The 12,854-nt window shown below is 60.4% G+C and overlaps 1 protein-coding gene across 4 annotated transcripts in view; it reads right to left on the bottom strand.

Annotated features, from left to right (window-relative positions):
* PXDN (peroxidasin) overlaps window positions 1–12,854 on the bottom strand; it is a 56,566-nt gene that overhangs the window by 8,622 nt on the left and 35,090 nt on the right. For all 4 annotated transcript variants that reach the window (XM_003125405.6, XM_005662789.3, XM_005662787.3 and 1 more), the window contains 8 exons: window positions 8,780–9,052; window positions 7,638–7,754; window positions 6,502–6,660; window positions 5,663–5,775; window positions 4,743–4,899; window positions 3,770–3,878; window positions 3,034–3,191; window positions 796–2,299 (listed from right to left, as the gene is read on the bottom strand). In XM_003125405.6, the coding sequence (XP_003125453.6) occupies window positions 796–2,299; window positions 3,034–3,191; window positions 3,770–3,878; window positions 4,743–4,899; window positions 5,663–5,775; window positions 6,502–6,660; window positions 7,638–7,754; window positions 8,780–9,052 (2,590 nt within the window). The remainder of the gene's footprint in view (window positions 1–795; window positions 2,300–3,033; window positions 3,192–3,769; window positions 3,879–4,742; window positions 4,900–5,662; window positions 5,776–6,501; window positions 6,661–7,637; window positions 7,755–8,779; window positions 9,053–12,854) is intronic.

Genomic DNA, 12,854 nt, shown 5'->3' with positions numbered 1-12,854 from the left:
GAAGAGAACCGACGTCCCCTGCAACCCACGACAGTTATGTACGAGTTCCCTGGCGGCCCGGCAGTTAAGGGCACCGTGCTGTCACTGCTATGGCCCCGGTTTCATTCCTGGCCCAGGAACTGTCGTGTGCCAAGGGTGTAGCCAAAAAGAAAAATGTTTTTTAAAAAGGCTGTTACTGAAGCAAACACTGGAACATGTTAAACTTCGTGTAAAAGCATCGTGGTCGCTCTTTCACAACCTGTACGAAGTTGTGAGTAAAGAGGCATTTTCTCCAGATGGCGCAGCCCGGCCCCGAGGAGAGCACGCCTGACGTCGGTGTAGCTGCGTGGCTTAAGAACGAGTGATTCACCTGCCAGTGCACAGAAGAGGCCAGAAAACACCCGAAGTGAGGCTTTACAAGACAGTACTTTTCTCCCCTTTTAAAAGAATTCTTTCGAAAGCAAAAGAGCACACACGGTGACTATACGGTGACCCGTGGCCTTGAACTACAAGAGCTCACAGTGGAAAAGCCTCAGTGAGTGGTCGTCTCCACCGAAGACCACTCTAAGAAACCGGACGGAATACCGTGAAGACGGAGCAAAGGCAAAGCGGCCACGAGACGAGAGGGCAGTGGAGCCCTCGGAGAGCCCGTGTCAAGGCAGCGGTGGGAACAAGGAGGGTCTGGGAAGGGGGCTGGTGAAGGCAGGAAGCCCCCGCTCCAGGGGCACCCCCTGCAAATCCAGGCGCAAAGCCAGCAGCCACCCACCTCGGGCCACCCGACCCCCGCGTGCGCGCTCACGCCCCGCGCGTGCTCACCGCCGCAGCTTCTCCCGGATCTCGGGGTTCTTGATCTCGTTCTTCAGGCCCTCGAAGGTGTGCGCAGCCGAGAGGTTGCAGTAGGCGCGGAAGTCGTGGTAGGGCGGGATGCCGTGGTCGCGGCCGCGCTGGATGTTGATGGCAGCCAGGTCCAGCGCCACGGTGTGCGCCATGGAGAAGAGCCGCTCCGTGAGCTCCGTGTTCAGCAGCTGCGACGGCACACGCATCTTCCCTGCCACGCCGATCAGGCCGCGCAGCAGCGGGTCGATGCCACCCTCGTTCACGATGCGGAACGGGGAGAAGAAGGCCTTGTGCAGCGGCACGTGGCCGTGCGCGATGGGCTGGAAGTTCTCGTCCAGCCGCTGCAGCACCGGGTTGATCAGCGTGTGGCCGAACCGGAAGGCGGCCGTGGCGAAGGCGTTGACGATGCCGGCGTTGACGCCGGGATCGTAGCCGCGGTACTCGCCCAGCATCTTCATGCCCGCCTCGCCCAGCACCTTGGGCAGCCAGTGCTGGTAGGTGATGTGCTGCACCTGTGCCCCCACCACCTTGCGGGCCTCGTGGTAGATGGTGTCGCCGTCCCAGTGCGGGTTCAGCGCCAGCAGCTCGGCGGCCACGCGGTTGTGCTCGCGGAACCACAGCGTGTGCATGCTGGTCAGGCCCAGCTGCTCGTTGGCGCGGTGGTCGCCGGCCAGGAAGCAGGGGATGGGGCTCTCGTTCTCGTCCCGCATGCACTCGGTGGGCGGCCCGGCTGCAAAGGGCAGCAGCGGCTTGCCGGAGCGCTGCACGATGCCCTGGCGCAGCAGCCCGCGCTGGCTGGCCAGGTCGCGGATGGCGCGGGCCTCGTGCTCCGAGCTGCCGTAGACGTTGGAGGCGTCGATGTAGGAGGTGAGCTGGTTGATCTGCTCGCGGGGGTACACGGAGTTCATGAGCAGCGAGGTCATGCCGCTGCCGCACACGGGGCTGGAGCGCACGAAAAACATGCAGCGCGCCCCGCTGCGCGCCCGCGGGTCGTCGGGGGGGATGGCCACCGAGAAGCAGGGCGGGTCGCTGCTGCACGTGGCGCTGCAGTGCTGCCCGTCAGAGAAGCTGGCCTGGCTCAGGGCCACCACCGTGGAGTCCAGGTCGTGGTCCAGGAACTGGCCCCACTGCATGAGCATGTGCGTGAACTGCTCGTCTGGGGTGACGGCCTCCGTGCCGATGAGGGCCGTGGACACCAGGCGGGGCACGGGCAGCGGGTGCCCGTGGTAGCGCCGGCTGGGGTCGATGCCGCGGGGCGTGTTGAAGCCGTTCTCGTACACGGCCTTGAGCAGGCGCTCGAAGGCTGTCATCGAGGCGCCCCACATGGGGTGCTGCAGGTTGTTACAGGTGCCGTCATGCGTCCGGTACTTCTGGTGGAAGCACATGTCCGAGCAGTTGTTGACGCGTCTGTGCGCCGTGCAGCCCGAGAGGTTGGCAATCAGGCCCAGGTACTGGGGGGACACGAGGTCGTTGTAGTGGTAACCTGGACGGAAGGCGGGAGACGGCTCAGCCCTGGGCGAGAGGGACGCGCCGACCCTCCACCCCATGGCCGGGTTTCGGGACCCAGAGAGAGAGCAGCCCCAGAAGGAGCTGGCACACTGCACCTGCTCCCAGCGCTCCCGGACCAGGCGCAGGGGCCCACACTCCCCGTGGGCCACCATCTGGTCCCCTTATTTCTAGAGCGTCTCAGAGCCCAAGAGGGCCGAGTCATGCACACTTAAAGGAAACAAGAGTGGGCTCCCCTCTGCACTGGGCAGTGTCCAGAAGACCCAGGTACAGAAGCAACAAGGAGCCAGAGGTGAAATGCCCAGGCTGGGGGAGAAGCAATCACAGACCCAAGTGCTGGTGGGGCTTTGCAGGCACAGAACACAGATCCCAGCACCACCGGGCTGGGGCTCAGGCTGACCCGACAGCCTGCAGCTCCCACCTCCCCAGCTGCTCAACTTTCAGCTCCGCTAGGTAGTGCCAGCGTCTCAGTCCTGAAGGACAGAAGAGCCAACCAGAAAAACACCTCCTCCTAAAGCCATCTGGGCACTGCCCCCCTCCCTGCCCTGCAGAGGCTCCTGGCTGAGGCCCTGTGCCGGGGCCCGAGAAGGCGGCGTCACCTCCCACCCCTGCAGCACCTGCCGGGACTCCAGAGAGGGTCTTCCTAACAGCCACCCCCACCCCCCCGCCCCGTGTGCACTTAGCTGGGGAGGCAGGGAGCCCGGCACACACCGGTTCCATTGAGGTCGACCAGCAGGCCGTGTCGCACGTGCTCCTGAATCAGCTGCAGGGTCCGCTCGAATATCTCCCCGGCCCGGGCCTGCTCCACCGTGTAGGGGTCCCGCGGGTAGCGGAACAAGGCCAGCAGGTCATTTGGGGAGCGAGGTCGGCTAGCGGGCGATGGCGGGGAAAAGGGAAGAACGGAACAAATTAATGAGAACAGGAGTCACCGGTAGCCGGGACGGGTGCTGCTGCCGAGCGTTTCTGGGGCACGTTTCTACAGACACGAGATGCCGTACCTGACTGATCCCAAGCGGAAGGCAACAAAAGAGACAAAACCAAAAGACACTGAAAACGGATCGTTAATTCCACCAGTAGAGAAAACACCCCCTTCCATTCCAGCTTCGAGGCAGAGAAAACCCTGGAGCTGCCGGCACGGACAGACGGCTCATCAAATATTCTGCTTTTGCCAGATCTTGGAGCAACAAGCCAAAAGAATGTGTCCACGTTTTTCTTAAATGTTGTATTTTGTGAATCGCAGTTGAGCTTCTACTCAGAAAGGACCTGTTTTTCTGTTATCTTAACCCCCGGCAAAGTGGGCACCGATACTGCTTACGGTTTTCAAATTACAAGCTTTTTTTCATTCTCACAGAACAGGTCAAATCGCCAGGTCCTGGAATCGCCCGCCCCCCTTAAACCCCAGAGCCTGCGGGAGCGCGGGTTGGAGTTCCGCCAGCTCGGCACATACCTGTCGAACAGGTGTGTCCGCGTGGAGTTGATGGCTCTGTCCACTGTCGCGATGGCTTCGACAATGGACGTGGCCACAAAGGGGTCCCCGTTCCGACTGACATCAGGAACTAGGAAACGTGAGGTCACAGGTTATCGGAAGAAATCCACGCGAGAGTCGCACGGTAATGTCTAGACACTACGCCCCTGAGACGGGTACCTTCTCCAATGTTATTTCTGTTTTTCACTCCGAACCATACGCTACTGCATCACAAATTCTACTGGAAGCTGTTCCTGAACAGCATGGCAGCTGCAGATGCTTAAGGTTAAAATCACGTGATAAAGGACAAGGCAGCTATAACTTGCAAGACTGCAGAGGACCTGGGAGGGGAGGGGCCTGGGGCGGGGGCTCCAGTGCCGGGCTAGGGTGGGGGCAGCTGAAGGAGACCAAGTGCAGGCTTGGGTCCAACTGTAAGACTCTGTGGACCGTATACCCTGCTGGCCCTGGAACACGCAGCGTGTGTCGGGGATGTGTGATTCTAGAACGGAGGTGACGCCCAGATGGACCAGACGTGGGCTCAGTGTGAGCTCTGCCAGCCCCACGCAGAGCCGGGGTCCATGGGGTTCCAGGCCACCGACCAGATCCAGCAAGGGGGAGGACCTAAGATGCCCGGCGGGGGGGCACAGGCCGCACGCCTGGGACAGAGAAGGCAGCAAAGGGGCCGGGACTCACAGCGGTAACTGCATCTGCGCTTCTGCCAAACAGTGACTGTAAATTACAGGTTGGAGAGCGTGGGCGGGAGCGGGTGACCACTGAGCCAGGCAGGAAATCCGGAGTAGGGAAAGCCACCCGCGTGCAGACCACAGTGGCCCGCAGAGCCTGGAGCGGCCGGGGGTGGGGCGGCTGTGCCTCTCTGAGAACCCCCGAACCCCCAGACTCCCCGCCGGGCCGGGCCCTGGACCCCCGCCGTCCCCTGCAGCCTCGGCCGTCTCACCGTTCACGCTGAGCAGCATGCTGACCGACGCCTGCCCCATCGTGTTCCGGGCCACGCACTCGTAGCGGCCAGCGTCCGCCGTCCCAACGTCATGGATGGTCAGAAACCCCTCGGGGCTGATGTGGAATTTCCCGCTTTCCGTCACCTGAACCCCATCCTGGAGCAGCGCAAATGGAAATAAGAGCAGAAGTCAGACCAGGACACAGAGGAGCTTATCCTGGGGGAGGGGTGCCATGCGTCACGACCTCAGGGACGGGGACGCCGCAGCCGCTGCGCTCAGCCCCGTGCAGCACGGAGAGAGCTCCCCCTGCACGTTCGGGGGATGGACGGCTACCGCCCACCGGCTACCAGCTCAAGATGCGGAAAAGCTCAAGACGCCCAGCACGCCCTGTGGGACTTCCTGGGGTCTTGGGCCGGGGGCACCGAGGGCGCCTCCGTGGGATGTGTACTGGGGTGGGTGGCGCAGAGCGGGGCTCCCAGTGGGGAGAAGACAGGAGTCTGAGCCGCCGTGGAGGCAGGGGACGTTCAGGCCAAGGGAGGAAACCAGGGGGGCCGAGGCTTCCAGGCCCAGGACCTGCACTTCCTTCCCGGGAGCCACGGTGCAGCCTCTGGGACAGGAGCCGCATCACAGCCCTCGTTTGTGCTGAAACGCTGGTGGGCGTCTCCGCACCGGTGTCACGAGAGCATCAGACAAATGAAACAACAGAAAATCCTCCCTAGTGGTGACGGGACCAAGGACCTAACACAAGGGGCTTCTTTGCTTTTGTCACCGAGAAGGACGTGGTAGGAGCATGCTCTGGGTCTGCCCAGTTTCATCTCCATCAGCAAGGACGTCACACACCCTCTCCCTTCGGACCCCCTCGGGCGTCCCTCCGCACGGGAGGCCCAGCTGCCCCGCCGGCCACGTGCCACGCCCGCACCTTGTTCCAGGTGATTGCGGGTTCCGGCTCCCCCTGCGAGCTGCAAGGCAGCTGCACGCTGCTGCCCACCTCCGCCGTCACGTCGCTGGGAACACTGGCGAACACTGGGGTCACTGGAAGGCAAAGGCCGTGCTGAGACTCGAGAACCCAGAAGACGCGTGATTTGACCGCCAGCTTCAGGAGAGCACAGCCCCCGCGCGGGTTGGGCCAGGCCGCCTCCCCGCCTCCCGCTGCAGCTGCAGGAGCCAAGGAGCCCGAGAGGACTGGGCGGCCGCCCTCCAGCCGGGCAGCAGCCACCCAGCCGCATGGCCCTGGGCTCTGGGGGCCCGGCTGAGAGACCAAGGAGCTGGCAACGGGGGAGAGCTGATCCCCCCGCCACCAACACACAAAGACCGCCACGGTCCGCCCCTCAGGACCAGAGCAGAGCCAGAGCCTGTTGGTTGCAGACCCAGGCCCGGCCCCTCCACAGGCCACCCCCTCCCCAGCCCAAAACGGGGAGGAGCACAGGGTGAGCACACAGGGTCCGTTCCCAGGGGAGCGGGAGCTGCTGGGCCCAGAGCCACCCCACCCCGCCCGGGGGGAGGTGGCGACCCCGCAGCAATGCGAATGGGCAGCAAGCCCCGTTCTGCTGCGATGAGCCTGCATGCCACACACGCGCGCGACAACAAGCATCCTCGCTGCTGGAGGGAGACACGGGGCCTCAGGCCAGGTCCACAGGGCAGACCAGCGGGAGGGGAGCGGGCCTTCCACGGGGCAGAGCTGGAAACGCCGCGGCACGCGCAGGAAGCCCGGCCCGACCCTGCTCTGCTCCGAGCAGCGCCCGCAGGCCCAGCACCTACCTCGAGCCTGGACCGTCAGGTGCGCCGTGACCCGCTGCGAGCCGATGATGTTGACGGCCTGGCACTCGTACTGGCCCTGGTCATGCAGCGCGACGCTCGAGATTCTGAGCGTCCCCGATGACAGGACCAGGTGCCGCCGGTCCACGGACAGCGGGCTCCCTGAAAGGCAGGGGCACCCTCAGCGAGGCGGACGTGCGCCTGGACTCAGAGGCGGGAGACAGGCCTGGGGGTCAGGCAGAGCTGGGGGTGGGGTGTCAGGCGAGCCCGGGGTCAGGCCGAGCCCAGAGGTCGGGCAGAGCCTGGGGTCGGGCAGAACCTTGGACAGAACTCTGACTTTGGAAAGAAGGGTCTCAGACCTTGTCCTCCCAAGTCAGGGCTGCGTCACCGTCCCCTTCATCAAAGGCCAGTGTGGGGGGTGCCGTTAGGGACCCACAGCACACGGCCCCACCCCCAGGCTCTCCGGGGAAGGCAGGGAGAGACAGGCTCCAGGGAGACGAAGTAGCAGCAGCCAGGACGGCAGGGACTCCAGCAGACGGCCGGGGCCCAGGAAGGGGCGGGGGCAGGTGTTCAGAGACAGGCAGCGCCCCAAGCAGGACCACTTCTCCCTGGAGGCCAGGGAGCTCTCCTCTCACTCAAGCTCCCAGGTCCCCTGGAGGGGATGCCTTGGGCGGCAGGGACAGGGTGACCGCCCCTTCCCAGCCAGGCTGCTGTCACCCCAGGGACCCGGGGCTGGGCCCTTCACCACAGTATGTGCCCGGCACTTTCCCACCCGGAGAAAGGAGCTGGGATCACAGCCAAGGAACTCGTGTGATGCAGCCACAGGGCCCACGGCGGGGACTGTGGGACTCGGGGAGCACAAGCGAGAGCGAAGGTGAGAGGCAGGGACAAGGACTCCACCCCCGCTTCCGGGAAGCACTGTCTCACGCCATCGAACCCCTTCACGGCGCTGATCACAGCACCGACGGCCGCGCCCAGACGGCCTGGAGGAGACCCTGACCCCGGCCTCAGGGACGGGCCCCACCATCCTGCGAGGGCTGGTGCCCACGACCAGACATCAGTAGTCCCGGGTCACCCTGGATGTGCCCAGGAGTCCGTGTGCTGGGCGGGGGGGGGGCACTGTCCTGGGGTCCCCTCACCTCCTTTTGTCCAGGCGATGACCGGCTGCGGGTAGCCCTTGGCTTCGCAGTGGAAATCAACGGTCTGGCCCTCGGTGACCGCTCTGTCCTGCGGCGTCACAGTGAACTGAGGCAGAGCTTCCAGGAGGAGAGACGTGGCAAACACGTCAGAGCACAGCTTTGGGTGAAACGCCCTTTTCCTCCCCAGAGGGGGCCCTGTCCTCAGGAACGAGGGGCCGCGACCTGCCAGGACCCCCACCGCGGGGGCTGCGCCCGAGCAGAGCGGAAGACGCCCAACAGTGAAAAGGAAGGAGGCCGAGGGACAGCACACGCCGGGTGCGGCCAGCGTCAGGCCGAGAACCGCGCAGAAGGCGGTTGGTTCAGGGCTCTGCGGAGCGGCCTGCAAAGCGGGAGACCTGTTTCGGTTCCTGGAAGCCGACTGACCTAAAGATTCGTCTCACTCCTCAACCGGAGTTAGTGTCTGCAAATGGTACGAAATGCCGTCTAGCGCCGCCGTGCACAGCGGCAGGGTACCTCCATCCTTCCCGGATGGAAACCACAGTCCGAGGAGGATCTATGCCGCGGAACCCCATTTTGTAAAAGCAACCACCGCAACCCGGAAAAGGTAAAAGCCGAGTGCGGTGACCGCACGTCCCACGTGCGGGCGGACTCGGGACAGGCGGCAGCGACGCGGCTTCCGCTGGAGCGGGCGGCGGAAGGGACGAGGGACACGACTCTGCCCCCAGACGCCGCCCCGGCACTTCCCCACGACGCCCCTCCGGCAACTGATTTCAAGCTGAGTGAACGCGGCATCGTGTCCATCAGGGAAATCAGACGTGCACCTCGGTAAGGCTCCCAGCTGCACAGACTCCAGCCCCGAGGTCCAGAAATCGAGCCGAGGGAAATCCCAACATGTCAGCAAGACGGACGAAGTCGGTAGGCGCGCGCGTTGGTGAAACAGCACGCTCACCCGCGTTCACGCAGACAACGGCCCCCAACACAACGCCCGGACCACGCAGAGCCTCCATTTGGAAAATAAACTGATCACCAGGTCTCACGGGAGACGTCAGGTGTGATGGGAGAAGATGAAGCAGGTTCTGGGACGGGAGGGCCAGGGGGGAGCCCCCCGGGGGCGGGGGGGCGCCGGTCCACGAGGGTCTCACCTTGGACGATGATGAAAGCCGTGGCGTGGACGCTGTCCACGGTGTTGGCCGCGAAGCAGGTGTACTCGCCGCTGTCCTCCTGCACCACGTTCTGGATGTACAGGCCGCCAGAGGGCGTGATGCTCACCCGAGGGTCCACGGGCACGGGGGTCCCGTCGCCTCGGGTCCAGGTGATCCGGGGGGGCGGGTGGCCCGTGGCGCTGCACTCCAGGGTGACGCTCTCACCCACCAGCACCTCTGTGTTCTGGGGCTGGATCACAAAAGCGGGGCGAGCTGTCCCAAGGAAAGACAAATTCTGAATTAGCGTCCTCCAGGTGAGCAACCAGTTCGGCTCACGTTCCTCTATTTTCATGCAACTCATTTCCCCCACTGAGCTCTAAAATAATGAAAAGAGGAGTTCCCGTCGTGACACAGTGGTTAACGAATCCGACTAGGCACCATGAGGTTGTCAGTTCGATCCCTGGCCTCGCTCAGTGGGTCAAGGACCCGGCGTTGCCGTGAGCTGTGGTGTAGGGTGCAGACGCGGCTCGGATCCCATGTTGCTGTGGCTGTGGTGCAGGCCAGCGGTTACCGGTCCTATTCGACCCCTAGCCTGGGAACCTCCACATGCCATGGGTGTGGCCCTAGAAGAGGCAAAAAGACAAAATAAATAAATAAATAAAGTAACGAAAAGAAATCTACTCAACTGCATACGTTTTCTTTTTAAAGAAATGCACAAACAGAAAGGGTCCCCTGCCTCGGGTCAAACCAGCCTGAGCAGCCCTGGCTGACCGGTCAGAGCTGGTTCCTTCTTAAAACGTGCACTGAACTCTACGGTAAAGTCTTACTTTTGTTTATCCTAAATTTATTTATTTAGTTAGTTAGTTACTTATTTAGGTCTTTTTAGGGCCGCACCTGCGCCATATGGAGATTCCCAGGCTAGGAGCCTAATAGCAGCTGTAGCCACCGGCCTACACCACAGCCACAGCAACTCAGGATCCGAGCCACGTCTGCGACCTACACCACAGCTCACGGCAACGCCGGATCCTTAGCCCATTGAGCGAAGCCAGGGATTGAACCTGCGTCCTTATGGATACTAGTCAGATTCGTTTCTTCTGAGCCACAATGAGAACTCCTATTTATTCTAAATTTATAAAGTCAGCCTTGTTCTTAAACCCTGCTAGTAATTCTTATGGGTTAAAAAACATTGTGTTTAAAGGGAATTTCGAACATATGGAAAAAAGAAACAAATTTCTCTCACAAAAAGAAAATGCAAATTAACACTATATTGAGAGAATATCTTTCAGCTCTAAATCCAGGGAAAACAAAACAAAAACAAAAAAACCTGTGCCCTTATCCTTGCATTTGTGTGCTCAGTATACGTAGAAGCAGGCGTCTCACACTTCAGGAGGGTCAGCGGCCAAGTCCCCGGACAGATCGCGGCCGCATGCGTCAGACTAAGTATTTCTTCACCCTCCTTTGCTTTTTACCCAGAAATTACTCCGCCAGGAATTTACTGCACAGACTTGTGAAACAAAATATGTACAAAAGGGGGGTTTTGTTACTGTTGTTTCTGTGAGTCTACAGCCTTATCCATAATTTCCAATCCAAAAAGCTCCCGAAATAAAATACTGATCCTAGCTGCTTTGTTTCCAAACCTTGATCTTTCCAGCGTGAGGCTCCGCCCAGCCCTTTATTCCTTGGACTATGAATAGCCGCCCAGTTTGCTACAGGATCTTCTGTGTTGACCCCAGGGCGGCAGCCAAGACTCTGACAGTACAAGACATGGATGTGGCCCTGGTGGGAAAAAATCCCAGATTTCCTAGAACTGCAAACAAGCAAAGGGTTTTGGATGAAGCCATATGGAGCCCTGAGCACAAAAGATGTGGGAAAGAAAGACTCCGAGTCCCCCGCCCGTGGGACCGGTGAGAGGCCTCGTCTGGCTGGTGGGGCCATACAGGCAGTCCTCGGGGGGGGGGGTGTCAGTGCTGGAACGAGACTCCGGGTCCAGGGGTGAGGAGGGGCCCTGGCCGCGTGCACCTGCACGCGCTGCCACCGCTTCCTGGAAGGGCGAGTCGTCAGAGCAGGTGGGCTGAAGGCGAAGAGGAGACGGGCAAGAGAATTCTGTCTATTCAGCTTGAAGCCCCATTTACCAAGCATCTAGTGACAGATCATGAACACGCAGAGACAAGAGCCAAAACTGAGCCTGTCTCGAAGGCTCTGCAGGGCCCCGAAATTGCAAACGTGGCCTTTAAGAGCCTCAGAAGACAGAAAGATGGGCGCCAACCCCTCCGGGGGGCGGGGAGTGAAACAGGAAACTCTAGGTCGGGCCCCAAGGTGCTCCATCCCCAGGAGGAGAAAGAAGCAGAGAAGAGGGCAGGCCTCCGGGGCAGGGGGCTGTGCATCTGGAAGGAGAAGAGACCTCGTGTTGCTCTGCTGCTTCTTCACCCCAGGCGGGTCCTCAGCCTGCAGTTCCCCCGCCTCGGGCAGAAGGACAGTGATCCCAGCAGAAGAGCTGAGATGCAGGAAGGATCAGAGACCCGGAGGTGACCGGGACAGGCACGGCTAGGCCAACAGTCACGGTACAAAGGAATAACCACTCATGCTCAGGAGTTCCCGTCATGGCTCAGCAGGAACAAAAACCAGCATCCATGAGGACAGGACGCGGGTTCGATCCCTGGCCTCACTCAGTGGGTTAAGGATCCAGCACTGCCGTGAGCTGTGGTGTAGATCGCAGACACGGCTCGGATCCCGTGTTGCTGTGGCTGTGGTGTAGGCTGGCGGCTACAGCTCCGATTGGACCCCTGGCCTGGAAACATCCATATGCTGCAGGCCCTAAGAAGAGAAAGAGAGAGAGAGAGAGAAACAGGGTATGTAACTTCCAAACTAGAAGTCAAAATAGAAGATGAAAAATAATGATTTCAAAATAAGGCAAGGAACACAGAAAAGGTTGGATAAATAGTCGAAAATAATAGGTGGAATTTATAAATATCTTGCCAACTACAGCAAATGTAAATGGACTTATTTTTAAAGTCAGACTGAATTTTTTTTTTAATTTAGCTCCATTCTGTTTATAACAAACATTCAAAGTACATTAATATGGAAAGGTTTAGACCAAAATGATGAAAACGGTACAGCTAACAAACACCAATCCAAAGACAGCTGGATACATCAGAATAAATCAATTCGCCTGAAGCAGAAGCACCAAGAGAGGTGGGAGCGTGAGCGATCCCAAGTTTAATCATCGGGACAGGAAACCCCGCAAACTCGTGCGGCCCCAAAATGGAGCTTCCGAACGGACAACGCAGAGCTGGTCCTCGGTGACGCGTGGAATTTGGTCCTCGGCGACCCGGAGACGCACAGAGGAGTGCGCTCCCATCATCTGCACCACGGGGCCGGCGACCCTTTGCCAGCAGCCACGGAACGTGTGCTTTGGGCTTTTTGAGCCATAAATCTTTGGGTGTGATTGTGTGCCAATAAAACTTAATTCATAGACACGGAAATGTGACCTTCGTATAATGACTGGGGTGGTGAAATACTACCCTTACATTCCTCAGCCATGTAAAAGTGTTAAACGCACGCTTTGTTCAAAGTTCTTGGAAACGCGGGCAATGGGCCAGGTTTGGCAGAGCCCCTGGTCCAGGCTGACGGCTACCGCCGGCGGCTCCCTGACGGCAGGGACCTTCCCGTCGGAGGGTAGGAGACCCTTCACGTGTATCGTGTATCTTCGGGGGCAGCACCAACATGCTCAGAACAGTACCCTAAAGAAAGCGCTTATTCCTGAGACAGAGGCACAAATTCAGATCCAAAGACCTCAGATTCGGAACTGCTTGGCCGTAGAGAGACTTGCACTTTCCCGCCTAGGAATCAGCCGACCCGCTTCCACGGCGGCCTCTAAGGAAAGCGCCGCTCACGTCCCGCCCCCTCTGCCCTCTGACAAGCCCCACGGAGGTTTTCTGCTTCCTCACACACAAGCACAAGCCCTTCTGTCACCAGGAGCCCTGTCTTATCTGCGGTACGTTCACAGCACGTGACCTTGCAAAGGTGCTGGACGCCGTGTCGCCCTCAGGAGCGTCGCAGGGTTAAAGGCCTTGGA

This window comes from Sus scrofa, chromosome 3, assembly GCF_000003025.6.
Source record: "Sus scrofa isolate TJ Tabasco breed Duroc chromosome 3, Sscrofa11.1, whole genome shotgun sequence".
Lineage (NCBI taxonomy): Eukaryota > Metazoa > Chordata > Mammalia > Artiodactyla > Suidae > Sus > Sus scrofa.
The sequence above is the reverse complement of the archived record's forward strand: the minus strand, read 5'-3'. Positions and strand labels throughout refer to the sequence as shown.